Source organism: Numenius arquata, chromosome 7 (genome assembly GCF_964106895.1).
Source record: "Numenius arquata chromosome 7, bNumArq3.hap1.1, whole genome shotgun sequence".
Taxonomy (NCBI): Eukaryota; Metazoa; Chordata; class Aves; order Charadriiformes; family Scolopacidae; genus Numenius; species Numenius arquata.
Window position 1 is genome coordinate 36,308,059 of NC_133582.1, and position 24,877 is coordinate 36,332,935.

At 41.7% G+C, this 24,877-nt stretch overlaps 1 protein-coding gene across 1 annotated transcript in view; it reads left to right on the top strand.

The window, feature by feature from the left end:
* BMPER (BMP binding endothelial regulator) overlaps window positions 1-24,877 on the top strand; it is a 163,199-nt gene that overhangs the window by 83,342 nt on the left and 54,980 nt on the right. Inside the window, exons 7-11 of the mRNA XM_074150866.1 lie at window positions 2,564-2,663; window positions 6,593-6,702; window positions 7,334-7,474; window positions 9,949-10,053; window positions 16,401-16,446. Coding sequence (XP_074006967.1) covers window positions 2,564-2,663; window positions 6,593-6,702; window positions 7,334-7,474; window positions 9,949-10,053; window positions 16,401-16,446 — 502 coding nt within the window. The remainder of the gene's footprint in view (window positions 1-2,563; window positions 2,664-6,592; window positions 6,703-7,333; window positions 7,475-9,948; window positions 10,054-16,400; window positions 16,447-24,877) is intronic.

Consider the following 24,877-nt stretch of genomic DNA (forward strand, 5'->3'; position numbering starts at 1 on the left):
GTGCAGGTTGATGTGTTTAAGACTGTTTTTGAGCTTGCACGCTAGCATGGTATTCAAGCCTGGAAAAGCCTGTCTGGGATAGCAGGTAGAAAATAGTTTGGTGTTAAAAAGCACCATTACAGCTGGAAGCAGGAGTAGCAGTGGGGTAAAGGGGGACGATGCAACCGGACTTAGTTTTGTGCAGAGGAGGGGCCAGTACAAAAGATTAAAAAGGAGCTATAAGCAAAAGGCCGAAATGAAGAAATACCTCATATTATACACAGCATTTTGTATTTAAAAAAATATCTATACAACAGGCCACAAAGGCAATGCCTCAGTAAAGTGCTATGCCTGAGCTTTGATTCAATCCGTCAGAGAAGCAAGACTGCAGCGCACTTAAGAGAGGCATAGGATATGTGAGTGTTAAATACAGAAGCAAGGCTGCAAGAAAGGACCTTTGCTCACCGTGTGTTGGAGCATTGCTTTATCTTCCATGGATGTGTCCCTGGTCGTGTCACCAGACTGTCTCCGTGCCCTACTTTCCCATTTGCTGAATGGTCACCAGTTTGAACTTTGTCTTCTCTTTTTCCTGGGCTGAATGACACCACTGCTTCAGAGAGCCCTTCTTTGGTATTTTCTCCTTCATTCTGCACCTGTGTCTCTTCTCATAGCTATTCCCTGAGCATCATAAGGAACATCAGCGAAGAATTCATTTTGTTTTGTCAAATTTCTGGTCTGACCCTTAATTTAGAGCAGTCGTTTCAGTCTACAATAAACCCTGTGTTCCTGCAGGCCGCAGTGAAAGAATTACGAGCAGTCCTTAGCCCTGTGCATTCAGGATGCTTTGGTGGCCCCATGGGACAGGTAGACTTCAGTGCCTGAAAACTTCTTACAGAATGGGGGTACAGTCAGTACATTATTTTCTGCATAATAGTGTATATGTGTCTCTGCCTGTATGTAAAAGCTTTTTACGTGATTCACTGAGGCCATTAGGAGTGGAATGGCATACCATCATTTCAGGCACAGAGCTCTTCAGAATGAGCAGCTTTTTCCATCTTTCCCCAGCAAGCCCCAGGAGGCATACAGCATGTAGGTGGGAGGAGACTGTTCATCAGTCTTCCATCACAGCATCCAGGAGCACAAAGTTTATTGTTAGGATGAGCCTGCAGCTCTGAGTGATAAATAAGGCAGGGCAGTTAGATGAAAAGGACTGACTTAGAATCATAGAATCACAGAATGGTTAGCGTTGGAAGGGACCTTAAAGATTATTGAGTTTCAACCCCCCTGCCATGGGCAGGGACACCTCCCACCAGACCAGGTTGCTCAAAGCCCCGTCCACCCTGACCTTGAACACTGCCAGGGATGGGGCAGCCACAGCTTCTCTGGGCAACCTGGGCCAGGCTCTCACCACTCCCACAGCAAAGAATTTCTTTCTAGTATCTCATCTAAATCTCCCCTCTTTCAATGTAAAGCCATTACACCTCATCCTATGGCTCCATTCCCTGACAAAGAGTCCCTCCCCATCTGCCCTGTAGCCCCCTTCAGGTACTGGAAGGTGGTTATAAGGTGTCCCTGGAGCCTTCTCTTCTCCAGGCTGAACAACCCCAACTCTCTCAACCTGTCCTCATAGGAGAGGTGCTCCAGCCATCGGAGCATTTTCATGGCCCTCCGCTGGACTCGTTCCAACAACTTCTCTTGCTAGTGGAACAATTTTTAAAGATTTTTAAACCTAGACCGCTCATGAGTGTGTAGAGCACATGTTAGTAGAGGATGCAGAGCTAAACACCGTGTTCTTAAGCCCGGTGAAGTAATCAAGCAACAGAGCAGAATGAAAACAAAGATCGCTTCTGACTGACTTCATCTTAGACATATATTTTGTGCTTTTGTCTCTGCTGTGCTTCTTGCCTCTTTTTGTTTCTGATATTTATTGATACACAAAGATATATCCAGTCCAGGTTGCTTATATTTTCTTTCTTTCTTTTTTTTTCCTTTTTCTCTTTTTTCCCACATTCATTCTAAAGATTTCATATGCCCTCTTGGTTTTCAGTCCTCTGAAGAAAGCAGACCTTCTGGGTTTGCATAGTTGGACTTGGAGGCTAACAAGAATGTGCTGTCTTAAGTGATTTTGGCTTATTTGGTTTCTGAGGTCATGGACATAGTGGAAGAACACCTGCTCTCATCCTGCTTCAGCACTTAATCCCTGTCCCAGACAAGCCTAGAAGGGCACGGCACAGGAGGTGAAGAATAATATAAAAAATTGCTCAGTAACTTTTTTTGAACATCCGGAAAGGTTCATAGATAATGACTTTATTCTCCCTGGTTTTCTCATATCCACACCAAGAAATAAGACAGAAAGACACTGTTTCTTCAACTATTACATTCTTTGCTTGAGAGAATGAAAAAATATGAATAATCCAAGGTCTCTGCGTTGAAGAACAGTTGCACGCGTTCCTTGTATGCTGTTGGAAAATACTGCTTTGGCTAAGTCTTTTCAGGACTTGTTACCAGTCTGTGTGGGTGTGTGCATGTCTACTTGACATTTTGCTTCATTTTTTTTTCTCTAACTGAGCCTATTTTTCTTCAGGGTGGCAGGACACAGTGCATCCAAGAAGTCTGTCCCATTCTGTCATGTCCCCAGCATCTCAGTCACATTCCTGCTGGACAGTGTTGCCCCAAATGCTTAGGTGAGTGGTTGTTATTTTTCCTGGGAATTTTGTGATTATTACAATATGTTTCTGCGTAGCATCTTTTGTACCAGTATTTCACAATGCTGGTGTAAATTCTGTGACGTGGAAAAGAAACTATTGCTCTGTGGAGTTTGTAATCTACAGGTTTAGAGAGGTACTTGGGGAGAGTGTGTTAGGATTGTGATGGGTGGTACTAAGCAAGGAGCTGCAGAACGGCATTTGAGCGCAGACAGAATCACAGAATCACATGGGGTTGGAAGGGACCTCTGGAGATCATCTAGTCCAACCTCCTGCCAAAGCAGGTCCACCCGGAGCAGGTTGCACAGGAACGTGTCCAGGTCACGTTTGAATGTCTCCAGAGAAGGAGACTCCACCACCTCTCTGGGCAGCCTCTTCCAGGGCTCTGCCACCCTCACAGGAAAGAAGCTCCTCCTCATGTTTAGGTGGAACTTCTTATGTTCAAGTTTGTGCCTGTTCCCTCTTGTCCTGTCCCTGGGCACCACTGAAAAAAGACCGGCCACCTCCTCTTGACACCCACCGTTTAATTATTTATAAGCATTGATCAGATCCCCCCTCAGTCTCTTGGGTCCTCAGAGGGACCCAAGTCCCTCAGCTTCTCCTCGTAAGGGAGATGCTTCAGCCCCCTAATCATCTCTGTAGCCCTCTGCTGGACCCCCTCCAGCAGTTCCCTGTCCTTCTTGAACTGGGGAGCCCAGAACTGGACACAGTGCTCCAGATGGGGCCTCACCAGGGCAGAGTAGAGGGGGACCAGTTGGCTTGCTTAGAGAGACAAATAAAGAGATGTTTCCCAAAACATTACACATTTTACAAAGGAGGTTGAGCGGGAAGGAAATGTTTCACTGGAATTTACCACAAGAAAAAGGCCTCACCCTCTCATGTTTTTATTCAAGTGTACATTTGCATTCTTGGTTTTGAGGAAATGCAGGTTAGAGGAAACTTTGGGACTGAAATTGCATTCTTAGAAGCTGTTGTCAGAGAAGCCAGTGACCCAGGAGTCTGGCTCATGGTTGCCTTCTTAAGGTGGAATCACAGTTTCAGCCAGGAATATTTTCAATTACGTCTTTCCAACACATTTTAAAGGAGTACATCAGAGGCCTCTAAGAAGGGCTAGTTCTTCCAAGTCATGCCAAGAAAGGCAGTGACTTTTGAGAATCCTTATTTTGCTCTAACCACGTCCGCAGATCCCATACATTAATGTTCCTCAGCACGTATCCCTCTCATAAACAAGGAGTGCTTACATCCTACTAAGTAAATTAGCTTTTATTTGGTCTGTAAGTTTATAACTAGGTTTGGAAAATTTTCAGAGCTGGTAATTCCCAGTTCATCAACAGAAACTTTTTGTCATTTTGACCATATCTTTACCACTATCCAAAGTCTATTTCCAAGCTAGGTTTGGGGTAGAGAGAGCTCTGGCCTTGGAGGTGGGAAGCCATGGAGTGTTCCAGCTTCTCATAGCATTTAACATGTTTGACTGTTTGAAACAAATCTGAATTTATTTATTTATTTATTTATTTGCTAATTGAGACGTGCTACGGATAAATATCTGCCTCGAACATTTATCTGCAGCAACAGAGGGTAATGCAGCAGAGGAATGAAATGGAGAGAACAGTCCAAATGCTGAGCTTCTGTTTTGGCTGAGGACATTTTTCCTTTCTTTCTGTGAAATCCCCTTGTCCTCTCTACCCCATGCTTTTCCCAACTGATCCTTCCTCTCCTTGATCTAGGCATTCAAAATCCAGCTTTAATTTCTGATTCCTTCATGGAGATTTTTCTACAGATTCTTTTTTCCCCTCTTAGAAATGTCTGTAAAAAAGTTCACTAATAATAATGATTTTCATTTTATGTCATCTTCGCTCTAAAGCATGTCGTATACCTGTGAATAGGTAATGTCTTTTCACATGGTGAATAGATAATGTCTATTCACAGGCAAGTGTTGAAATTTTTGGAGTGGAGGTAGAGCCAAAGGATGTGTAATACACTGCATGGCAGTTGGGAAAGAGAAATGTTTTCAGGGATGCTGAGGCATGTTTTTTAAAGTATCATGTGGAGGACCTCCCTGCAATTGAATTCCTGATACTCAGCGTATATAGCTTAGAAGAATGTAGTGGACTCTACTGGGACTTGAATTATTAGTTTAACTAGTGGTTATGAGCCAGCAAAGCCAACAATTAAGCCAATATCTTCACCACCACATCTTTTAAAGTGGTAGCTCCTTTGTCAGTGGTTTTTTACCAACTATTTGAAGGGGGTTGGCCACCCAGAATTGCACTGGGTGGTTTGCAAGGGATGGCAAGTGGGTGTGAGAGAGAACTGGACTTTTGTTCACTTGTTGACATAAGTTATGCGATTGAAGTTCTGGCCCCACATAGAGCAGTAGAAGTGTTGTTAGTTACAGGCAGGACGAGGCTTTACCCATAAGTGGTGCATGGATACAGAGCAGTTCCTTTTAGGCCTACTGAGCATCCTCAACTGATTTCATAGGTCAGTCCTGCAAGAGAAAATAAGCCTTTCCAGAAAGAACGACATTCAATAAAAGTGAAGCTGGTTCTGCAAGCACAGATTAGTCCAAGGCAGCTAATTTGAAAGAGAGAGGTGTTCAAATCGTGTCTAACTGAACAATGGCAATTCTTTCTTAACTTTTATTTAATAGTATTTTTAACATTAGATTTTTAAAAACTCCAGGCTAATCCAATGGATTTTGCTGTGTGCTTATCCTTTTGTTCGCTTATATCTCAGAGGAAAATGGAACCTTTTTCTTTTGAGCTGTTCTACATTTATCAAGAATTATTGAAAAGGAAAGGCATTACAGTGTGCCAACACCTAGTGGTTTGAGAGCTAAACTATTGACCTAGTACTTAGTGACTTCTTGTATGTACTTACAGTGGCCATTCCCTACATTGGAATTGATGCCTATTTAACATCAGACCTCAAAAATGATAAGCCAGGAGACTCGCAGCCACTCACAAAAGAACTTATTAGTTGGCTACCACTGAAAGTAAACAGGGGAAGGTATTCAAAACCAGGAAGATAAGTGTAGTGATTTCATGTGAGTTTTTATAAAGACCTCATGGCTAGAACAATAATGGTCACTTGTATAATGGTCACTTGTTTAAAATAACCTACTAGGAAGGAAGTTGAGGAACAAGAGAAGCTTGCAAGAACCACAAAGTGTGATGCAACTTGGATCTGAAAGTCCCTGCAGGATTGCATGACTTCAGGAAGAGTTTGATATTGAAGCTGCCTTCTCTGTATAATGCTCTAAATCTTGCCTCACTCTCATGAAACCCAAATATTTTATAGCCTATGGAAACTAGATACCTTGTGTTGCCCTCATTCTGTTCATAAATGATGCAAGTGCTGGTATTTCTTGCAAGTTTGTGTGAACATGATACAGCAAGCTATCTTAATGAGACTGGACAACACTTACGGGTTTTTTTGTGTCAGTGCCACTGGGTTGATTTAGTTTGGCTGCTGTGAACCCCTGAGGTACATATGTTAAAATCAGTTAAGGATGCTTTATTTGATAAGTTATTGCATTAAGTTAAAGACTGTTTAAACTAGTTTAAGTGTACCTACCCTAAGAGTTTGCAGTGCTTACTTTTTATTCCTTTAGCTGCACTGTGCACTTTATGATGAGAAGGAGAAGAAAGATTTTTCCAATATAAACATGCCATAAATCATATTTATACTCCCTCCCACAGTAGAATTTGTACAGATGAATGTGTGCTAGAAGAACAGTGAACTGTTAAAAGTGCATATTTTTTTTCACACCAAAATGGAAACACATAGCAAATGACACATTGCACATGAATTTGGTCTGGTGACAATAAGCCGTACTATTTTTGTTGACAATATGGCATCTTTTCAACCACATTCTGTTTCTATTACTGTTTATTTATATTCAGGACAGAGGAAAGTGTTTGACCTCCCTTTTGGAAGCTGCCTCTTTCACAGCAACGTGCATGATAATGGCTCCTCATTTATTTATGACAACTGCACAATGTGTACATGCAAGGTAAGTCCACAGTGCTTTGGTACTGTGTGCTGCTGGTTGTCTGACGTAGCATTTACTTGTAGGGAACTGTAAGCCCTGACACTGTTCTTTTTTGGCATCTTGTGTGGTCCCCGAGAATCTGATCTGAAGAGCACTTGCAGTTGTGCTAGGAAAGTTTAAAAAGTTACTGACTGCCTCAGCTGAGGCAGGATGCCTGACCCTCTGTGGTGCAAAATGAAGTTCCTCAGATTATGTGATCCTTTTAAAGTTTGCATTACAGTGGAAGAGGGCTTTCTAAGTGGTGCATTACTACATCACTGCAGAAGGGCAGTGATTTTTTTTTTAGTTCCTCTAACTTGGCTGTGACCATGTGCACTTTTCCACCTAGGCAAAAAAATGAAAACGTCACCAAATCAGTAAGGCTCTGCAGGCCAACAGAAGTACAAGCTGGGCTTCAGCTTCACAGACCATGAAAGATTCCCTTAATCCAGTAAATAATTTTTACTTTCTCTGAGTTGAGCTATTCAAAGCACTTGGGCTGTAGCTTGGGTGAATGAAATGACTGAGCAAGCGGAAATGTTATGATAAGGACACACAGGAACACAAACATCATGGTGGTGATTTATTGATTTCCTTTTGTCCTTTTACCTAGAATTCAACAGTGATATGTAAGAAGAGGTGCTTGCATCCTGGTGAACGCGACAAAAGCAAAGACCACTGCTGCAAGGAGTGTGTCTCATATATCTCTCCTGAGGAAGTGAAAGTGTGCAAATTTGGGAATAAAATCTTCCAGGTAATGTTTCCGAGGTGGCTCAAGAATTGATGCCATTGTAACAGCTGAAACTGCATGAGTTTACTTTAAGATAGTGTCATGGCTTGTTTTTTAGCAGAATCCTCACCATCTTGGTTGATGATGGAACAACTCAAGGCCAAACCTTTGCAAAATTTGCCATCTCCTATTTTTTTTCTGAGTTTGTATAAATTCTGCTGATACACTGCAGTTAAAGATTAGTTTCTCCTTGATATGACGTGTTGTCTCCCTCTCCGTATGCAGAAATTCAAGCTTCTGTTTCATGAAAAGTAATGCATTTTCAGTAAGAGATAGTAATGCTCTGCTTTCCCAAACAAACACTGATATTCATGGAGAAGATATTCTGAGCGGTACGGAGGCTTTGTCTGCTGAGCCAAAAAGTCTTTTCCATAGCTGAGCCAACAGGAGCTGTGCGAAGGTCGTCTTGGCTGAAAGTTACTCATCTTGATTTACTACATTTCACCTCTCTGCTAAGGACAGCACCCCTGACATCTTATACTGGGGTAGCCACATCATAACTGTTACCTACTTCACTCTCACCCAATGTTTTCAAATCACAAGGGATTCCCTGCAGAACACTTCTGCTATTGCTGAGACGCTGTTTGTTCTTCCAAGTGGTGGGCCTTTTCTCACACTGTGTCAAAAAAAAATAGATTCTGTCACCATGTGGGCCATCTGTGAATTAAGAGACCCTTGAATCAGATCAAATGATAAATCCTTTGTGAATACTTGGTTTGCCCAGCTAGAATCGCTTCCCATTTATTCCATCTTTTGTGTACATAGCTGAAGTGTTTATTCTGGAAATTACATGTGAACCTACTGTACACTGTGACTGTACTCCATCTGATTGGCACTTTCACACTGGTGCTATTGTGCTTCAGGAACAAACGCCTGCTTCTTAGGCACCCAACTAAAATATTCTGCTTCTTGTGAAGATTTTATTATATTACTAAGTATTATATGGAGTAAGAAAAAATAATGAGACAGTACAGCCATTTCTGGCCTCTTGCGCAAAAAAGTAAATCCAGCATTGCGCAGTTGAAGTTAATGGTCTGACATGGGTAGAATGGGCACAGTGAGTGTTTTTCACTCCTGTGCAAAAATGGCTGTGAGACAAAAAATCAGGGTAGCTGCATGTAGTCAGCTTTGATATATTCTGGTACCTTAGCAGATGCTTGGAGAGCAACCATCAGAGGCCCACAAGAACGTATATGCTGCATCAAGAACACGAGGCAATAGTAACATGGTCTGGAAACAGAAGATAGGGGAGAGACGGCCTTTAACCAAATTCCTTACTGTGAGGGTTGTCAGACACTGGAACAGGTTGCCCAGAGAAGCTGTGGCTGCCCCATCCCTGGAGGGGTTCAAGGCCAGGCTGGATGGGGCTTTGAGCAACCTGGTCTGGTGGGAGGTGTCCTTGTCCATGGCAGGAGGATTGGAACTGGGTAATCGTTAAGGTCCTTTCCAACTCTAACCACACTATGACTCTATGCTGCGCTGAGTAAGTTAGGCTCCTTGGCATGTCAGATTTAGTCTGTTTTTCTCTCTGGTCAGAACATCATGTTGAGGTGGGCACGTAATTGTACCCAGCTGTCTGGTTGGACTGCCTTTTCCTGTCAGGTCTATCCTCACTCTTCCCTCACAGCAGCCCTGTAAACAGAAAACATGCACATTTTGTCTCTAAGTGGGCTAGCAGAAGAATCTAAGTGGGTGAGACAGAATGTTTGAAGAACCACTCTTGGCAAATGCGACACCATGTAAAAAGAAGCCAGGGCGGTTCCACAAGCAGTCCTTCCCAACTAAACGGGGACAAGGCTATGAGGCATATTTTGCTCTGCACCTAATACTTTGAGCCGTACGTAGACTGTCTTACATGCTTTGCATTTGAGAAGTTCAGCACTGTATCTCTTCTAAACATTTTCAGATGTTCAGCAGATCAAGTATCTGTAAAAGTGTGGTAAGTAATCTGAAGTAGAATTCATTATTTGACCATTCCTGCCCTAAGTCAAAATGATGCTGCATCTGGGAATAAATTCACTGTATGCTGACATCTTAATCAAATACTTTCACGTGCAGCAACTTAAAGATGTCACTCATCCCAATGAATCAGGTTTTTCTAATTATGTGAGTTTAAATTAAAATTTGTGGTAGGTGTGATCACATGCTGGAGAGAAAACAATGCAAATAATCAGGACACTGATGAAAAATGCAAATGTCATTTGGTTAGCCTTGGAAAAATGAATTTCTGACCTAGAGGGCCAAATGGAAGAAAACCCTGCTGAATTTGATCTTTGTCTTTAATCCGACTGGCCATGGACAGACACCTCGAAATAATTTAGACTAAACAATGACACAATGCCAGCAGGGAAAGTCATCCTTTCTTGTGCAATGATACATTGCTGAAATAGCTTCCTGTTGCCACCCCAGCTGATACTATATCATGTTCCCTCTTGCAGGATGGAGAGATGTGGTCCTCTGTGAACTGCACCATCTGTGCTTGTGTGAAAGGCAAGACAGAGTGTCGCAAGAAACAGTGCATTCCAGTCAGCAGCTGTCCTCATGTGAGTTTTTAAAAAGAACTTATCTTTTTTTTCTCCACCGTTATCTTTTTTAGCATTTCTTGGAAGTGTGTGCATGGCAGTGGGGCATGCAGATTGGAAAGAAGGGATCCTCTGGCATGTTAATTTAGGCTGGCATTCCCCAGGTGTGCTACTGCTACCCTGGATATGGGCTTCCTGCCTCTGACCGTGCTCTGAAGACTCTGGGCTCCTTTTCTCCTCCTCCCTTTAACTTCCTCTGTTCCAAGTATCTGCACTGAAACACCTCTTTCACATATACTTAATAGCTTTATAGAGCGGTGAGATGACTGTGTTAATATTTCAAGAGCATGCATATTGTTAAGGCAAGCCACGGGAGGTTGTTGTACTTGCATTTCTCAGTGCATATGAGGCTTAATATTTGGTTGAAAATGTAAATTGGACAAAGCAAAGCAAATTGTTTCGATCAAGCCATGCTAATTTCTCTAAGGTTGCAGTCTGAATTTTTTTTATTTGAAAGTCTGAAGTGAACCCAAAGAGCGGTGTAATTGTAACTTTACTTAATTGCTTCGAAAATTAGCATTACTTGGAACTTCGAACTAAAGTCAGCCTTTGTGTCTTGGATTTCAATCACTGACAAATTATTTTGTATTATTGGCTCAAGCTTTCAGAAGAGGGAGCTCTAAATGGCACCTCATGTAGGGGCAGATCTTTGAACAGAACTGCTGAAGAGAGAGCCAAGTCGTTAGCACTACACCTTCTCAGTGTTTCCTTTTGCAGCCTGGAAGCTAGTGCGGAAAATATGAGTCACAGACACCTAGGTATAAAATTTTAAATGACAAACTCTAGTTTGTAAAATTTTATATGTGTGAACTTTTGACAGCCAGAAGCAGTGGTAGGATACAGAGCCTGTGCTTCCTGTTCTGCTGTGCCAGTGGGCTGCAAGAGTGATGCTTGCATCCTCAGGAGAGGGGACATCCTTTTCCTGTCACTCTGGCACTCACTGCAGAGGGCAGTTGTCCTGTTAATGGGCCTCACATGAGGTGTTGCATGCATCTTAGGAAGTGTGAACAAATGGAGCTGCTCCTCTGGGAACCTGATGTGGCTCATGGCAATCAGGTTGGTTCAGGCCATTTACAATTTAAGCAGGAGGTGAGAGCTTGGACCCTTCAGGTCGCTTCAAATTCTTTGTTGGCCGAGAACCTGGCACACACTGCATCTCATTTATATTTTCCCTGTGCTGATGCATTTCAAACACTTAAGATGCTTGCTAACTTATATGGCTTAATATAGATCTTAAGTGATTAACATAGCACTTCGGCAGTACCCATATATAAATTTGAGCATTGAGATGATCGGTCGAAGTGGCTTCTAAAATGAAAAAAGTGGTGGGTAACAATTCACCATCTGCAGTCCTGTGGCAGCATAACCGACCGACTGACGAACTCATTCAGTGCTGCTACATGATCTGCTCCAAGGTTAGCCTCAAGTCCTAAACTGCGCTTGACCTTCAAGTTAAGTCCTCAGACAAGGTCCAGTTCCTTAGAGCTGAAAAGACCAGTTTGTTACCCTGCAGCGCCATTCCCTCCAGTATCTAACCAGTCGGCCTGCTCCCCCCTGCCTAAAATGGAGTCTGCAGCAAGCTGCCCACAAACCCACCCTCCTCCACAGGTACACGTTACATTTCTGCTCTTCCAAGCTAAATTGGAAGGACAAGTTGGAGAAAGAATGTAAACTCTAGAGCAAGATTTATTTTCCTATTCCAAGTGGGTACCAAATAATTTTAAAGCAAATAATGTATGCTAATGGATTTAAATCTTTTACTTTTCATGTGCACTCCACTCTCTTTGATGAGATATTCTGTCACAAACCTAGAAACATTTATTAAACACACCACATTATCCAAGATAAAAATATATTAGTGATTCCAGTACTAAAAGTCTGGATATTATGCAGAGAGTTACGCTGTTTGCTGTCTGCAGACAGTAGGGGTGTGAACTCCATTTCTTTTTTCTCAATATTTCTGGTAGTAAGCAGTCTCTACTGACTATTGAAGACTGCTGTGGAATAGAATGCTGTTTAGTGTCCCTTAGGATGTCAGGCCACATAAAGTTATCTCGTTAAAACTGTGTTATGATACACACAACTGAGTGTGAAAGGATTGAAGATTCACAAGGAATTTACAATGTTATTCCTTGGCTTAAATACCATGCAGTCTTAATACTCTTTGCATGATGTTGTGGGGGCTTTTTTGTGATGGAATATTACTTAATTTATCAACATAGATTTTGGCCAATTATTTCTTGAAAGGATGGATCTCAAAGTGGTAATTCTGCAGAAATTTCCAATACCATGCAATTGTTTGTATTGTTCAATGTGTTGGTGTCAGGCTGACATATTTCTGAAGACTGTTTCTGCCATTTTTTTCATTTCCTTCATTGGGTGAGGCACATTTTTCTGTTTCTTTTATTCTTTTCTTTTTGGAGCATTTAATCCTGTATCAGTAATTACAGGAAGTGTCTTTCTTAGCTTCTTTTCATCTGCAGCTGAGGCAATACCTCTCACAAATTCAATCCCTCCTGTCATATTTATAGTAAAATCGGTCCTCCATGGGCTTCTAGTGAGCCTTGTAGCTTGTGGTTCCTGTTTCTTACTTTCTGACTGCTGACTCCATGTAGATATTCCCTCTCTCATTTACCTGGCGTGTCAGCCTGTGAGGTGCGGTACACCTTGGCCCACATCCAGCAAAGCTATTAAGCCTGTGTCCAGTCCTGCTAAAGTTAGGTGGCCCTCCATGTGTGTTTAAACTTAAACACATCCTTGAATACTTCATAGAAAGGGGAGTAATCTCAACACTTGGCAAGAGTGAGTTTCAGAGATCCTTTAGACCTTTTCTTACCTAATTTGCTATTCACTTGCCCTAGCCCTGCTCCAGCCTCTTTCTTAGAATCATAGAATCATAGAATGGTTGGAGTTGGAAGGGACCTTAAAGATCATTCAGTTCCAACCCCCCTGCCCTGGGCAGGGACACCTCCCACCAGACCAGGTTGCTCAAAGCCCCATCCAGCCTGGCCTTGAACCCCTCCAGGGATGGGGCATCCACAGCTTCTCTGGGCAACCTGGGCCAGTGTCTCACCACCCTCACAGGAAAGAATTTCTTCCTAGTATCTAATATAAATCTCCCCTCTTTCAGTTTAAAGCCATTACCCCTCGTCCTATCGCTCCACTCCCTGACAAAGAGTCCCTCCCCATCTCTCCTGTAGCCCCTTCGGGTACTGGAAGGCCGTTATAAGGTCTCCCCGGAGCCTTCTCTTCTCCAGGCTGAACAACCCCAACTCTCTCAGCCTGTCTCAGCCTTCTTGCCTTGTGCCATCGCCTTTCCGATTACCCATCCTCTCATTTTCTACCTTGCCTCCTCTCCTTATGCCTTTACATTCCCCACAAACAGTGTAAGCCTGTGGCAATGGTCAGTGGACGTGGACACGTCTCTCTTTGTACTGCTAGAGGAGAGCCTGGTAATTTTTATAGCACACAGCCTTTTCGGAGTTCCAAGGCTGTGCAAAAGTTAGTAGAACTAAATTCATGGCATGTGAAGACACTTGCGGAGTTTGATTCTGTGGGTAAATTTTGAACCCGTGAACTTCAAGTGAGTTGAAAATTTATTCAGAACACGTTCTCCCATCTCTAGCACAGACTGCATTTAATGTTATACACATCTGTTATTATTACAAACAAAAATTGCTGTTTTTACTTTAGTGCCAAATGAGGCACAAAAAAACAACAGCTGTTGCTATTACACAACCAAACAACCCCCTACCCCACCCCCCCTGCAATTAGTCTTGCCTTAAAAAAATAGAGAATAAAAACCTCAGACATAAAATTGAAAACCTCATAAAGAAGAAGAAAAATCCCAGAAAATAAATAGACTCAAATGTGGTCTGCTTATAAATATTCATAGGGAAAAATGGGATCACATCACTTAGCCCACTCCTAAGGGAACCCTCAATGCTAACGAACTCTTGCAGCACATGTTAGCAATAATGGGTTTCCTTATTCTACAAGACAAAAACAGGATCTCGGGCCAACATGGTGGCTCAAGTAACCAGCCTCAGCAGGCTGCCTTGGAGATTCCAGTTTCACTTGAATTCTTGCCACTTCCAGCTCGGCTGATGATTTCAACTCTTTTATTGAACTGGAGGGGTAGCGCTGTGCGGTGCAGTGTGTGGCATTCAGCTGCACATCTTCTCTTTGTACAAATAAATGTTGCCCAGCTCCCTATTTCTGTGCAGTTTTAACAGTTCCTCCTTGAAGGGGTTTTGTCCAAGCAAGTGCTCGGAAGGTCTCCCTCTTGCAGCCTGCTCCTCAGCTGGTCTCTTTGCTTTGGGGCTTGGTGGTCATACAAAGGTCCAAGCATTGCCCACGCTGCCAGTGAAACTCTGATCCAGTGCTTTTCTCAAGTCCAGATGTGCCTCATGTCTGTTCCCATGCAGCTGCACATTCAAAGACAAGTTTACACTGAACTTCTGTGCCCTGCGGATGATAAGCCCGAGCACATCACCGCGCTCTCGTTCATGCCATCTGGGTACATCAAGCATGAGCAGGATGGAGTGCGCTCCACTCCACCTGGCAGATACCTGGAGCTCATTTCTCCCCATGCACATTGTCAAAGCTTGGCAGGGCTGTAGGCAGAAAGCAAGGCAGATGGCAATAGGGCTTGCTTCCCATCTCTCTGCATTGACCAGCCACCTATTTCTTGTCCGTTTTCATGAGGTTTTCTGCACTGTTGAGTATGTATGTTGAGTGGGCAGAATAGCACAGCTCTGTTTGCTCACTCTTGCTGGCTGTCTCTTGCTCACCTACTTGGTGGAGAACAGGAACAGTGGTCCCACAAAGGAGACTTTCTGTTCAACTAATGTTGGAGCAAGTGGTCGGTGCTGGGGAGCACCACAGCTCCATAGACCTCTTCCTTCCCTGTATGGGGATGCAGATGAGCTCCAATATCACCATAAGCTCTGTTGTAACCCATGCCAGCTTTTGCTTGGAGAAACATATCATTCAGTCTGAAATTTTCCAGGCTTATCCTCTAGCTTGACAGGTAGCTTTAGGGAATTTAAGTAAAATCAGGTAGAACGTCTTTTAATTTGATGAGGACTGGAAAGGAGAATGAACGTATGTACACAAAGGCATGCCTCCTACTGCTACCAGCCTTGTGTAAGACACAACCAGACAGAAAACTGACCTGGGCAGAGTGGTAAATAAAGACTCGAACATTTTGTCTGTATTACTATGACTAGACAAATTGTTTGCTTTTACACATTACACATCCTTAGACGCATGACAGTTAGCTTCACTGGGGACATTGGTCCATGATTGGTAATATCATCATAGAATCATAGAATTGTCTAGGTTGGAAGGGACCTTTCAGATCATCTAGTCCAACCATCAACCGAACTCTGATCAAAACCATCACTAAACCATGTCTCTAAGCACTATGTCAACCCGGCTTTTAAATACCTCCAGGGATGGGGCCTCAATCACTGCCCTGGGCAGCCCAGTCCAATGTGCAATAACCCTTTCCGTGGAAACATTTTTCCTAATATCCAATCTGAACCTCCCCTGGCGCAACTTGAGGCCATTTCCTCTTGTCCCATTGCCTGGGACTTGGGAGAAGAGACCGACCCCCCCTGGCTACACCCTCCTTTCAGGGAGTTGGAGAGAGCGAGAAGGTCTCCCCTCAGCCTCCTTTTCTCCAGGCTGAACACCCCCAGCTCCCTCAGCCTCTCCTCACAAGACTTGTTCTCCAGACCCCTCACCAGCTCCGTTGCCCTTCTCTGGACCCAAATATGGATATGGATATGGTGGGGATACCACAAGATTTAGCCATGAAAGAAATCTGGCCAAACTAGATCTTTACCATTGCCTCTTTCCTTACTTCATTTTTGTAGGAAAAACAAATGATTTGGGGGAAGTGTGGGTGTGGAGCCTGTGTGTGGTGACTGAAAGTGTGTGCATAGGAATTGTATTGGATATGTTTTGGGAGGTGGGGGAAAAGCTAGCAATCTCGTTAAGCCAATAACTAGTCTGCTTTAGACATCCGTGAATATATATGAGTCCAAAATTCTCTCACACTCTCTCTGAAGAGAAAAGTGGTAACAGAGAACCCTTTTAGTATTTCATTTCTTACAAGGCTGCCAGGAAGCCCTTTGAATAGTTCTGTCTGTTTTTAGCACCTGATATTTGAAGCTGTAACAAGGGCATTGAGTTCAAATACAACTTGAACTATTTTCAAAGGCTTATCCAGCCTTACAACATAACACAGTCATTGCTCCAAAAACTCTTTCATTAAATCAGCCTGTCTTTCTTCCAATTAGGGTAAAATCCTGAACAGAAAAGGATGCTGTCCTATTTGCACTGAAAGTAAGTTCTTTCTTCACATTCTTTATATTCTTTTTTGTTCTTTCGGAGAAAATAAATATAGTAGAAGTATGTTTACTTTTCTGTCTTCTTTTCAGAGGTGGCTAAAGGGCAGGTGATTTTTGCCTCCTATAAATCTGTAAATTTAAAACAAAATGCATGGGTATTTTATTTTTATTTTATTTAATTTTTTCCAAGTGTTGCTATTTTTGTCAAATCTGAGGTGCTGCTTCTTGAAGGATATAGTTGGCCTGTGAAATTTGTAGGTTATAAAGTAAGCAAATGAATAGACTTATAACTTTTAGGACTGTGTACCTTTCATATCTGTAAATAACGGCCCAGCTATGCGTATATATAATCCAACACCTTTGCAGATGATTTGTGAGAGTTAAAAAAAAAAAGGTGTGCAGAAATCTGAGACCCAGTCTGGGGCAGCAGTGGAAAGTACAATAGAAAGCTCTCCTTCTGTCTGTATGATGTTTAGCTCCACCATCAACTTTTTATCCCTTTGCTCTTCACTTCAGGAATGATCATCTTACGATATCACTTGTGTTCTCTCCTACTCAGCAAAGCACACACGTACACAAAGACTTATCTTTAAGCTTCTCCGATTTAAGTCAACAGGGAGACCCGTCTTCCCTGAAGTTAACAGGACACAACGTTTTCTTGAGGACATGTTTATGCATTTCACCAAATAGGGACAGACTGCTTTTAGGGGTTTTTATGATTTCTAGAAAGGTTTCTGAAAAGAAGGAACAGGTTTTTAAGGAGTGTGTTTCCTGTTCTTTTGTCTAAAAGCAAATTGGTTTTGCTGATCAACTCAATTCTGTCTGCTCTTGGATTGCACAAATTTCTTATGCTAAATACCTGGTTTTCCACTCTGAAGCTCAATTATTTTGGAACATATAACTTGTGATGAAATACATCTAGTTTGCAAGTCTTCTGTATTGAAATGAAATTAAATACAAGTGACAACCTCAGAAACACTTGAAATAATACTAAGCAGAGGGAGAAATGGAAGAGGATTCAACTGACCAGCAGTTAATTTCATGTTAGCTCAGTTTCAAGGGAGAAGAAATTTGCATACACCTCGGCTCAAATATGACATCTCATTAGTGTCATGAATTTATTGATCTCTGTCTTGCCTGTTGACTATTCTTGACTGTTCTTATGTTGCAGTCTCATTTAACCTTTCTCATGTTCTTTTGTACCATGAGAGAGCGAGGAAAATAATGGGGCCAGCCATTCCCCCAAAGCACCAGAGACCCTCTACTGTAAGGGGTTAAAAAGAAGACAGTACATTGACTCCTTCAGAATGCTGCCAGAGAATGATGAGCTGTGATAATTGTTTCATGGGTGAAGGAGGCAAAAAATAGATTTCTTCAAAGTAAAAGTAACTCACCTAAAAAAACAGAACTTCTTGATGATACAAGAAGGGAATGGTCATGACTATAAGACGTGAAATTAGGGGCAGACCATTGTTACTCGTCCTCCTGCCATGCAGCACTGTGGGGTCTGGCTCCATCTTCCCAGAAACCTTCTTCTAGATACTGCCAGACTGCTCTTAGGTCTCCCCAAAGCTTTCAGGATAAACAACCTTATTCCCGTAGCCTCGCTGAGGCTGGGAGGCTCGTCGCACTGTCCGGCAGTGGCATGCTCCTCTGTTGCACATGAAACAGAGGGGTTCTTTTTTTGGAGAGGTGTCTCACTGAACCCATTTAGTATTTGGAGAACAGATGATACTGAGGTGGTTCTAAGCTTTTATGATTAAAGGCCATTCCCAGCTTTTATCAGGTAATGTAATCAAAGACCTTAAATATCCACTACTGTTATACAGAAGTGGTAGCCATTAGCGTTTTAGCATTTGCCATCTGCAAGGAACTAATTCCACCTTTGTGCCAGAAGTGCTGTAAATCTCATCATGACATAAGACAGGCAAGAGGCAAAATCCTAAAGATTTCAGTGATGATCACTATCTCAGATAGTAATTAGAAAATTTGCTAATTCAGCCTATTTCTGATGAGATAAGATGTACATGCACAGCCCTTTCCTTCACCCACCCACTCATGTTGATTCTTTCTCCACATATTAAAGCACCAGAAATTTCTGGCAGTCCAGCAGATATTAATTTTCCAAAGTAAAAACAACATAGGAGGTACAAGAACATACTGTACACAGGAGAGCTTTGAGTACAGTGTAAATGCAGCCAATTTCTATGAAGTGGGTCAAAAACAGTCACGTTGTTAAAGGATACACTTTAAACTGAAAAAAAAAAAAATCAAAGGATCTTTTTTCAAAGCAGTTTGTTGCAGAGAGAAAAAGTACCTTGTCTCCTAAAGTGCTGGAGAGTCTCTTTTGTCTACTCTTGCCGAAGTTAACTATGGTTAGTTTTGGCATGCTGCTGTTTAAGCTCCATGGCTGGTGTACAATTATCACTAATTAAACACAGTGGTCATACCAGTGGAAAATTCAACAGTTTAGTTTATTCTGCTGTAAAAATGTAATGAAATGTACTCTTTTGGGCTTCATTTAGAAAAATCACCACTGACGTCAGTTCCATAAATTAGTAATCCTATGTTAGACCAAGGTCATTTTCATATTAAAAAAAGAAAACACTAAACTTGGGTTCAAATATCATTAACAGACTGCTCTTAACTCCAGACAAAGATGGGAATTTGCGGTGGAGGTTAAATTGATAGGCCTTGCTGAAATTACAGCACGCAGTATGAAGGCTTCCTACTGGAACCATATTTTAGATAGATCATTTTAATCATGATCAATAATCCTAACACAGTCTTACCCAAGTCATTGTGAGGCTTTGTGGATGAAGTTTTTTCAACTGGACCGCAGTCGTCTAGATCTAGCAGGACACGTGATTAATTTTGCAGTAAGGGCCTCTTTTGGGGCAGAAAATTTCTTTCACCACAAACCATTTTGCAGCTTTTTTTTAATTGACAAAATGACTGATGGAGCTAAACCAAACTCAAAGGCGTTTGGACCCAGCCTTAGGAGTAAAAGGTTGGTACCTTCACCCGGTCTTGCATCCTTTTAATGTGTTTTTATAGAAATACTGAAAAAAGTGCTGACGCTTCAAAAGGGAAAAAAAATAAAGAAGGAAAACCAATGGAGTTATGTGTTGTAGGCACCCATGAGAACAGGGAGTGGCACTGAGGGACCACGGAGGCCCTTGCTGGTCCTGTTTCTTGTGTTATTTCCTTGCCATGGAGAAATACATCAACAAAAAGACTGCAACTGTTTATTCATACTGGAGTGCTGTTCCTGATTTACCTCCTCAGCCGTTTCAGCCCTGATGGTCAACTGTATAAATATGTATTTGGACAAATTGGAATAGCTATTTTCTTTATTAAATAGACCATAAAGACTCCTGTGGAGTTTTTGACACCACACCTTGTAATGTGTATTATATCAAGGTGCACCGTGCAGCAGTTATGAGGAAAGTACTCTATGGATATGTGTTTTTTACAGAAAAGCTCATGAAATTCTATTATGCGTGTTCTGTAGCTAGTTTTCAAAAGTTAATAATGTGTTCTGTTTGATTTAGGGCTTAATTCAGCATATGGGCTAATGGCATTCAAAATTTCATTTTATTTTTAAAAAGCTGAGATCTTTTTGAATTATAGATGTGCAACCAGAACACCCTTAACTGGTAAACTTGTATTTTTTCCTCTCTCTCCTTACTTAGAAAGTGTCCAAACCAATTTTAGTTATAATTTAAAGTATATTTTTCTTGGCCACTCTTAACTAGCTACAAGCCCAGAAGAGTGTGACCAGACATCTGGACATCTTGGACTTCAATTGACTGCTCTGATCTCCTGAAAAAATAAAACAAGCTATTCCATGAGCACCAGAGCTAACAGAGCCTGGTTTCCTATGGATTTGTGTTCCATTTCTTTTATATCCCAACAAATAATAAACCCAGCTAGAGACAATATATCCTGTGGCTGCTTTGGAGCTACAAGTGTGCTTATTGCCCAGCCGGTATGCTCAAGCTCTCCGGCTGGTCAGGATGTGTGTGCTGACTCTCTGTCTGGCCTCCACTAAGCAGTATATATATCTCACTTTTCTAGAAAGGCTAAATGCTCTCTGGGGGAGTGGGGGCATTGGAGGGAAGGCAGAAAAGCACTTTTTGGCAATCACTTATTTCTGTAAGTGGTTCTTACCTTTATTCAGCATACTACTTACTATACATGAGTTGTCTTTCAGACTTTTATCCCTCTGTATTGACCAAAACAGGTCGTGATTTCATAAACATTTTTTTTTCCTTATAAGAGTATGTTAAAACTCGGGGAATGCTAAAATGTTCTTTTCCTTGCTGTTGCTTTTCCAGCTTCCTTTTTTGTACAGATAAATGTATTTTCAAAAAAGGTGCTTCTTGCCTACAGTTACCTTCCTCGTTATCTTTTCTAATGAAAGTCAATATTTCATTTGAATTGGATGCATGATTTGTAAATGCAAGGAAAGTGTGCCAAGAGTTCTGTAGTATTCACTTTAGCACCTAAATACTATTATTATTAGTTTGCAAGTAAGCTGTAGAGCCTTAGGTGGGTGCTGAGAAACCTCATGAATCACACATGGAGTTTAAGATTGTCAAATGTAAAAGCGTGAAGTCCATATTTAGTTGCTTAAACAACAAATGTGAAAACTGCTGAGCTCCCAGAAGTTTTTACAAAAGCCAGAAGTTCTGAATACTGATTTGGGAGCCTAACTGAAGGATTTCCAAAAGAGATTTAGAGGTGTTTGCAGCTAGCTCCCAATAATGTTTAATCAGAGTTGAGTGCCTAAGGTGGTTTGAAAATAGGCTCCTGAACATAGCTCTGGGGCCCTCCTTTGAAAAGTCTACGTTTTCCAGGGACAGAGAGGGAATGGGTATATTTACCTTCATGTGCGTGTGTAGATGAGCAAAAGAAACATCAAAGATCATGAATACCAAGTTCAAAACAAGCAAGAGGCGGTGGTTCTTCATGCACTTTGCCCAAGGATGTTGTGAATGCTAAAAACATTTTGGGGTTCAAGGGGAGACTCAAAAAATTCACAGAAAAGAAGTCTGTCAAAGGTTACTAAATAAAGAGAAACCATGTCTAGCTCAGAAAGTCCCTAGGCTGAAAATAGTTAGAGGCTGGTGGAGTCTTAGGGGAAGTATCATATATAATTGCCTTTTTCTAACCATGCCCCAGACAGCCGATAGAGACAAGGAGTATCCACAATAAGCTGAGAACAATTTACTGTAGGGAAAAAAAGGGAAGGATCTTCACCCATGATCCTATGCCTTGTTAGCACAATTAGCAAAATTCATAGAATCATAGAATTGTCCAGGTTAGAAGGGACCTTTAAGATCATCTAGTCCAACCATCAACCTCACTCTGATAATTGGGGAACGTAGCTTTGGTGATGCAGCAACACCTTTCCATCTGTTATGTCCCAGCAGAGGAGCAAGTCACGCATGATCCTAACTAGAGAACCAGTGCTTTCAATAGATTTCTAAAACAGCCAAGCAGAAAGACTGGTTTGTTTCAGAAAGGGAAAGAAAAGCAAAGAAGAAGAAGTTAAAAAAAAAAAAGCAGCAAACCATAAAACGTGATGTGATTGAAGCTCTCCCAAAAGGAAATAAACAACCCAAAACCTAAAAATGGCAGGAAAGGAACTCTTTTCATGTTGCCTGTCTATTGCTGTCTTGTTACACCCAGTATTTAAGGTTTATTTCTAGGCCAATCAGTTCTTCTTACTGGCAGTACCTGAGATCACACACACTCTTGCAGGGTGTAGATATTTATTTATTTAAAGCCACAATTTTAGCAAACTTTTCAAGAATGTTTTACAGAGTGATATCAGTGAATCAATTATTCAGGCTGGTTTTAGGTAGATTTTCCCTCCCCCACTTCCTTAGTTATTAAAGAAAACAGTGAAATTTGGATCAGACAGTCAGCTATCCAGTCCAAAATACATTCTTTTTTATTTTAACTGCACTGCATCAAGTTGGCATATGACATGACACGATGTAACATAACATAAAACAACATTACTGCTCAAAACACATTAGAAATTAAAAATAAATATTTCCTTTGGATCCCATTGGTACTATCAATTTTACTTGCACATCTCTAAATTATATTTGTTCCTCTCATGTCTTGCCTCTTAGCCACTTGCTTAGGTGCAGAACCAGCCTCCCCCTCCCGATATGTTAGGTAATTACACGTATAACTTCTCCACATTCTTGGCCTCTGGAAATGCAGACAAAAACCAGTTCTCTGAGACCTTTACTGAGTTTGGACTGTTCTTTTTGTTGATAGTTTCCTTATTTTCATAAAAGTTGTCAGAACGTTTAAAGAAAAATTAAAGCCTGAAAAAATGAAATAGAATCTGAACAGGTAATAAAATGTATCTTAATATTCACGGTGCAGATAATAACATGAGTGCATAAAGAATTCAGAAACAAGTTTGGTATGATTTAATAACGGTAAAGTCAGCTGGTCTCCACAGAAAGTGTATGGATTTTTTTCCCATTGGTAAAAATTATGTTGGTGATTAAAAACTATATGGTTTCTGCCAATTTATTGAGAATCAATTAATCTTTTTATGGATTTTGGAAAACAGTTCTTGATATCCTTATTGGTATCAATGAGGAAAATGAGACTCACAGAAGTGCACATTTTTGAAAGCACTCTTTTATCTAAGTGTCTTGGTTTTCAGGCTCTGCTTAAAGCCCTTTGGGCCTGATTTCCAGAATTGTTGATCAAATGTGGTTCATTTTGACTTCTCATGGAGCTGTCAACAGGACGTCCTTGAGAAACTGAAACTTTTGGTCTCTAGTTGCCAGATATAGTAAGGAGGCGTAATAACGATGCCAAGTCTGGTCACTGGCTTAGCGAAAGCAGCGTGCATGTGGCAATTTAGGGGCAAGGTACAAGTGTCCCAGGTACCAGTTCTGTGATGGCACTGTGAGGGAGACTGAGGTTAGACTTTGGGAAGACCTTCCTTGCTGCAAGGACAGCCAAGCACTGCAAAAGGTTGCCAGAGGCAGCCATGGAGTTGCTGTTACCACTGCTCTTTAAGAGCAGGTTAGAGAAATGTCTGTCAGCAAGAAGAGGCACAGGTGATTCTGCGTTACAGCTGGAGAAGGAAAAGTTAATGGGGGTTCCATTTTCTGGGCTTTTTAACTACAGCTAAAAAAAATGCCAGAAAGGTTATATCTGTTTAGCATAGCACTCTGCCTAGGCTGAAAAACCCTGCTGGGAAAGGTGTATCGCATAGTCAGAGCTGCATTGCACTCCACTGGAATAATTCCCTGCCTCTTCTCCATGACATCCATAGCTCTTCCTTTTTTTTGTAGGTTTGAATTTGCCTTTTTTTAGCTGCTTTTTCAGGCGAGTCATTGTTAGTTGGACAATTACTGTTTTTTTTAGTGCATAAATTGTATTCCGTTGCTCTCCACTCCTTTGTTGGTGGGTTTTTGTTGGGTTGTGAGGTTTTTTTTGATTGGTGCTGTTCACAGCTCTCTGATTCCCGAGTCAAATTTTGTTACTGCACCAAGTCCTCCCTCTAAACAAGGCATCATCTTTCAAAAGATGGGTATCCAGCTGGCAGTGTGAATTTCCCTGCCTTGAGACTCCTTCTTCCAGGAACAGCAGCAACAAGCTGTGGTTAGGACCTATTGTTATACCAGAAGGCTGCAACGCAAATAGATTTGCTGCTCTCTTTGATTGCAAGGCAATTCAATCCATTGCAGGGGAACTCAGCCTCATTGACATGAGCGTGGAAGCCTTCTGCCTATGAGCTGCCACTTCTCTAACAGGCTGTGAACATCAATGAGAACTCTCCCTCCGTTTGTAATGATTGGCAGAGATACAACGCCCTGAGACAGTCATTGCATCGTGCTGTTCAAGTACTACGGGCTTTTAGTTGGCAGCATGATCCAATAACTACTACAAGTCAGTTGTGTATAGACAACATATATGGCAGCTTGTAGCACTAAATAAAGATGCTGGTCCTACAAATAATTTGGGAAAAAGCCCCCACAGATGTAAATGTACAATATTTATATTGTACATTTATTGTACAGTATTTATATTGTACAATATTTATAAGTCTATCTGTGTAAAATACGGACAGAATCAGGTCCGGCTGAAGCGATCTGCTGGCTTTTCATTTCATGGGATCACACCTGCCTAATGGGGGACATGAAAATTAGCCTCCAAAATATACATGTGGTGTTTTGAATTCTGCTTCAGTTAGTGGATTAGGCTTTTCTCCCACAACTTAAGAGCGGGAGTTCATCCCAGGGGAATTTAACTGTCTGAGAGGAATATCTCTAGCCTTAGCTATTTGTTTGCACTCACAGAGCTGGCAGCAGAGAGACAGGCACCTCCAGAGAGTAATTCCCCACGTATTAAAAGAGATGTCTAAAACTGATGGGATG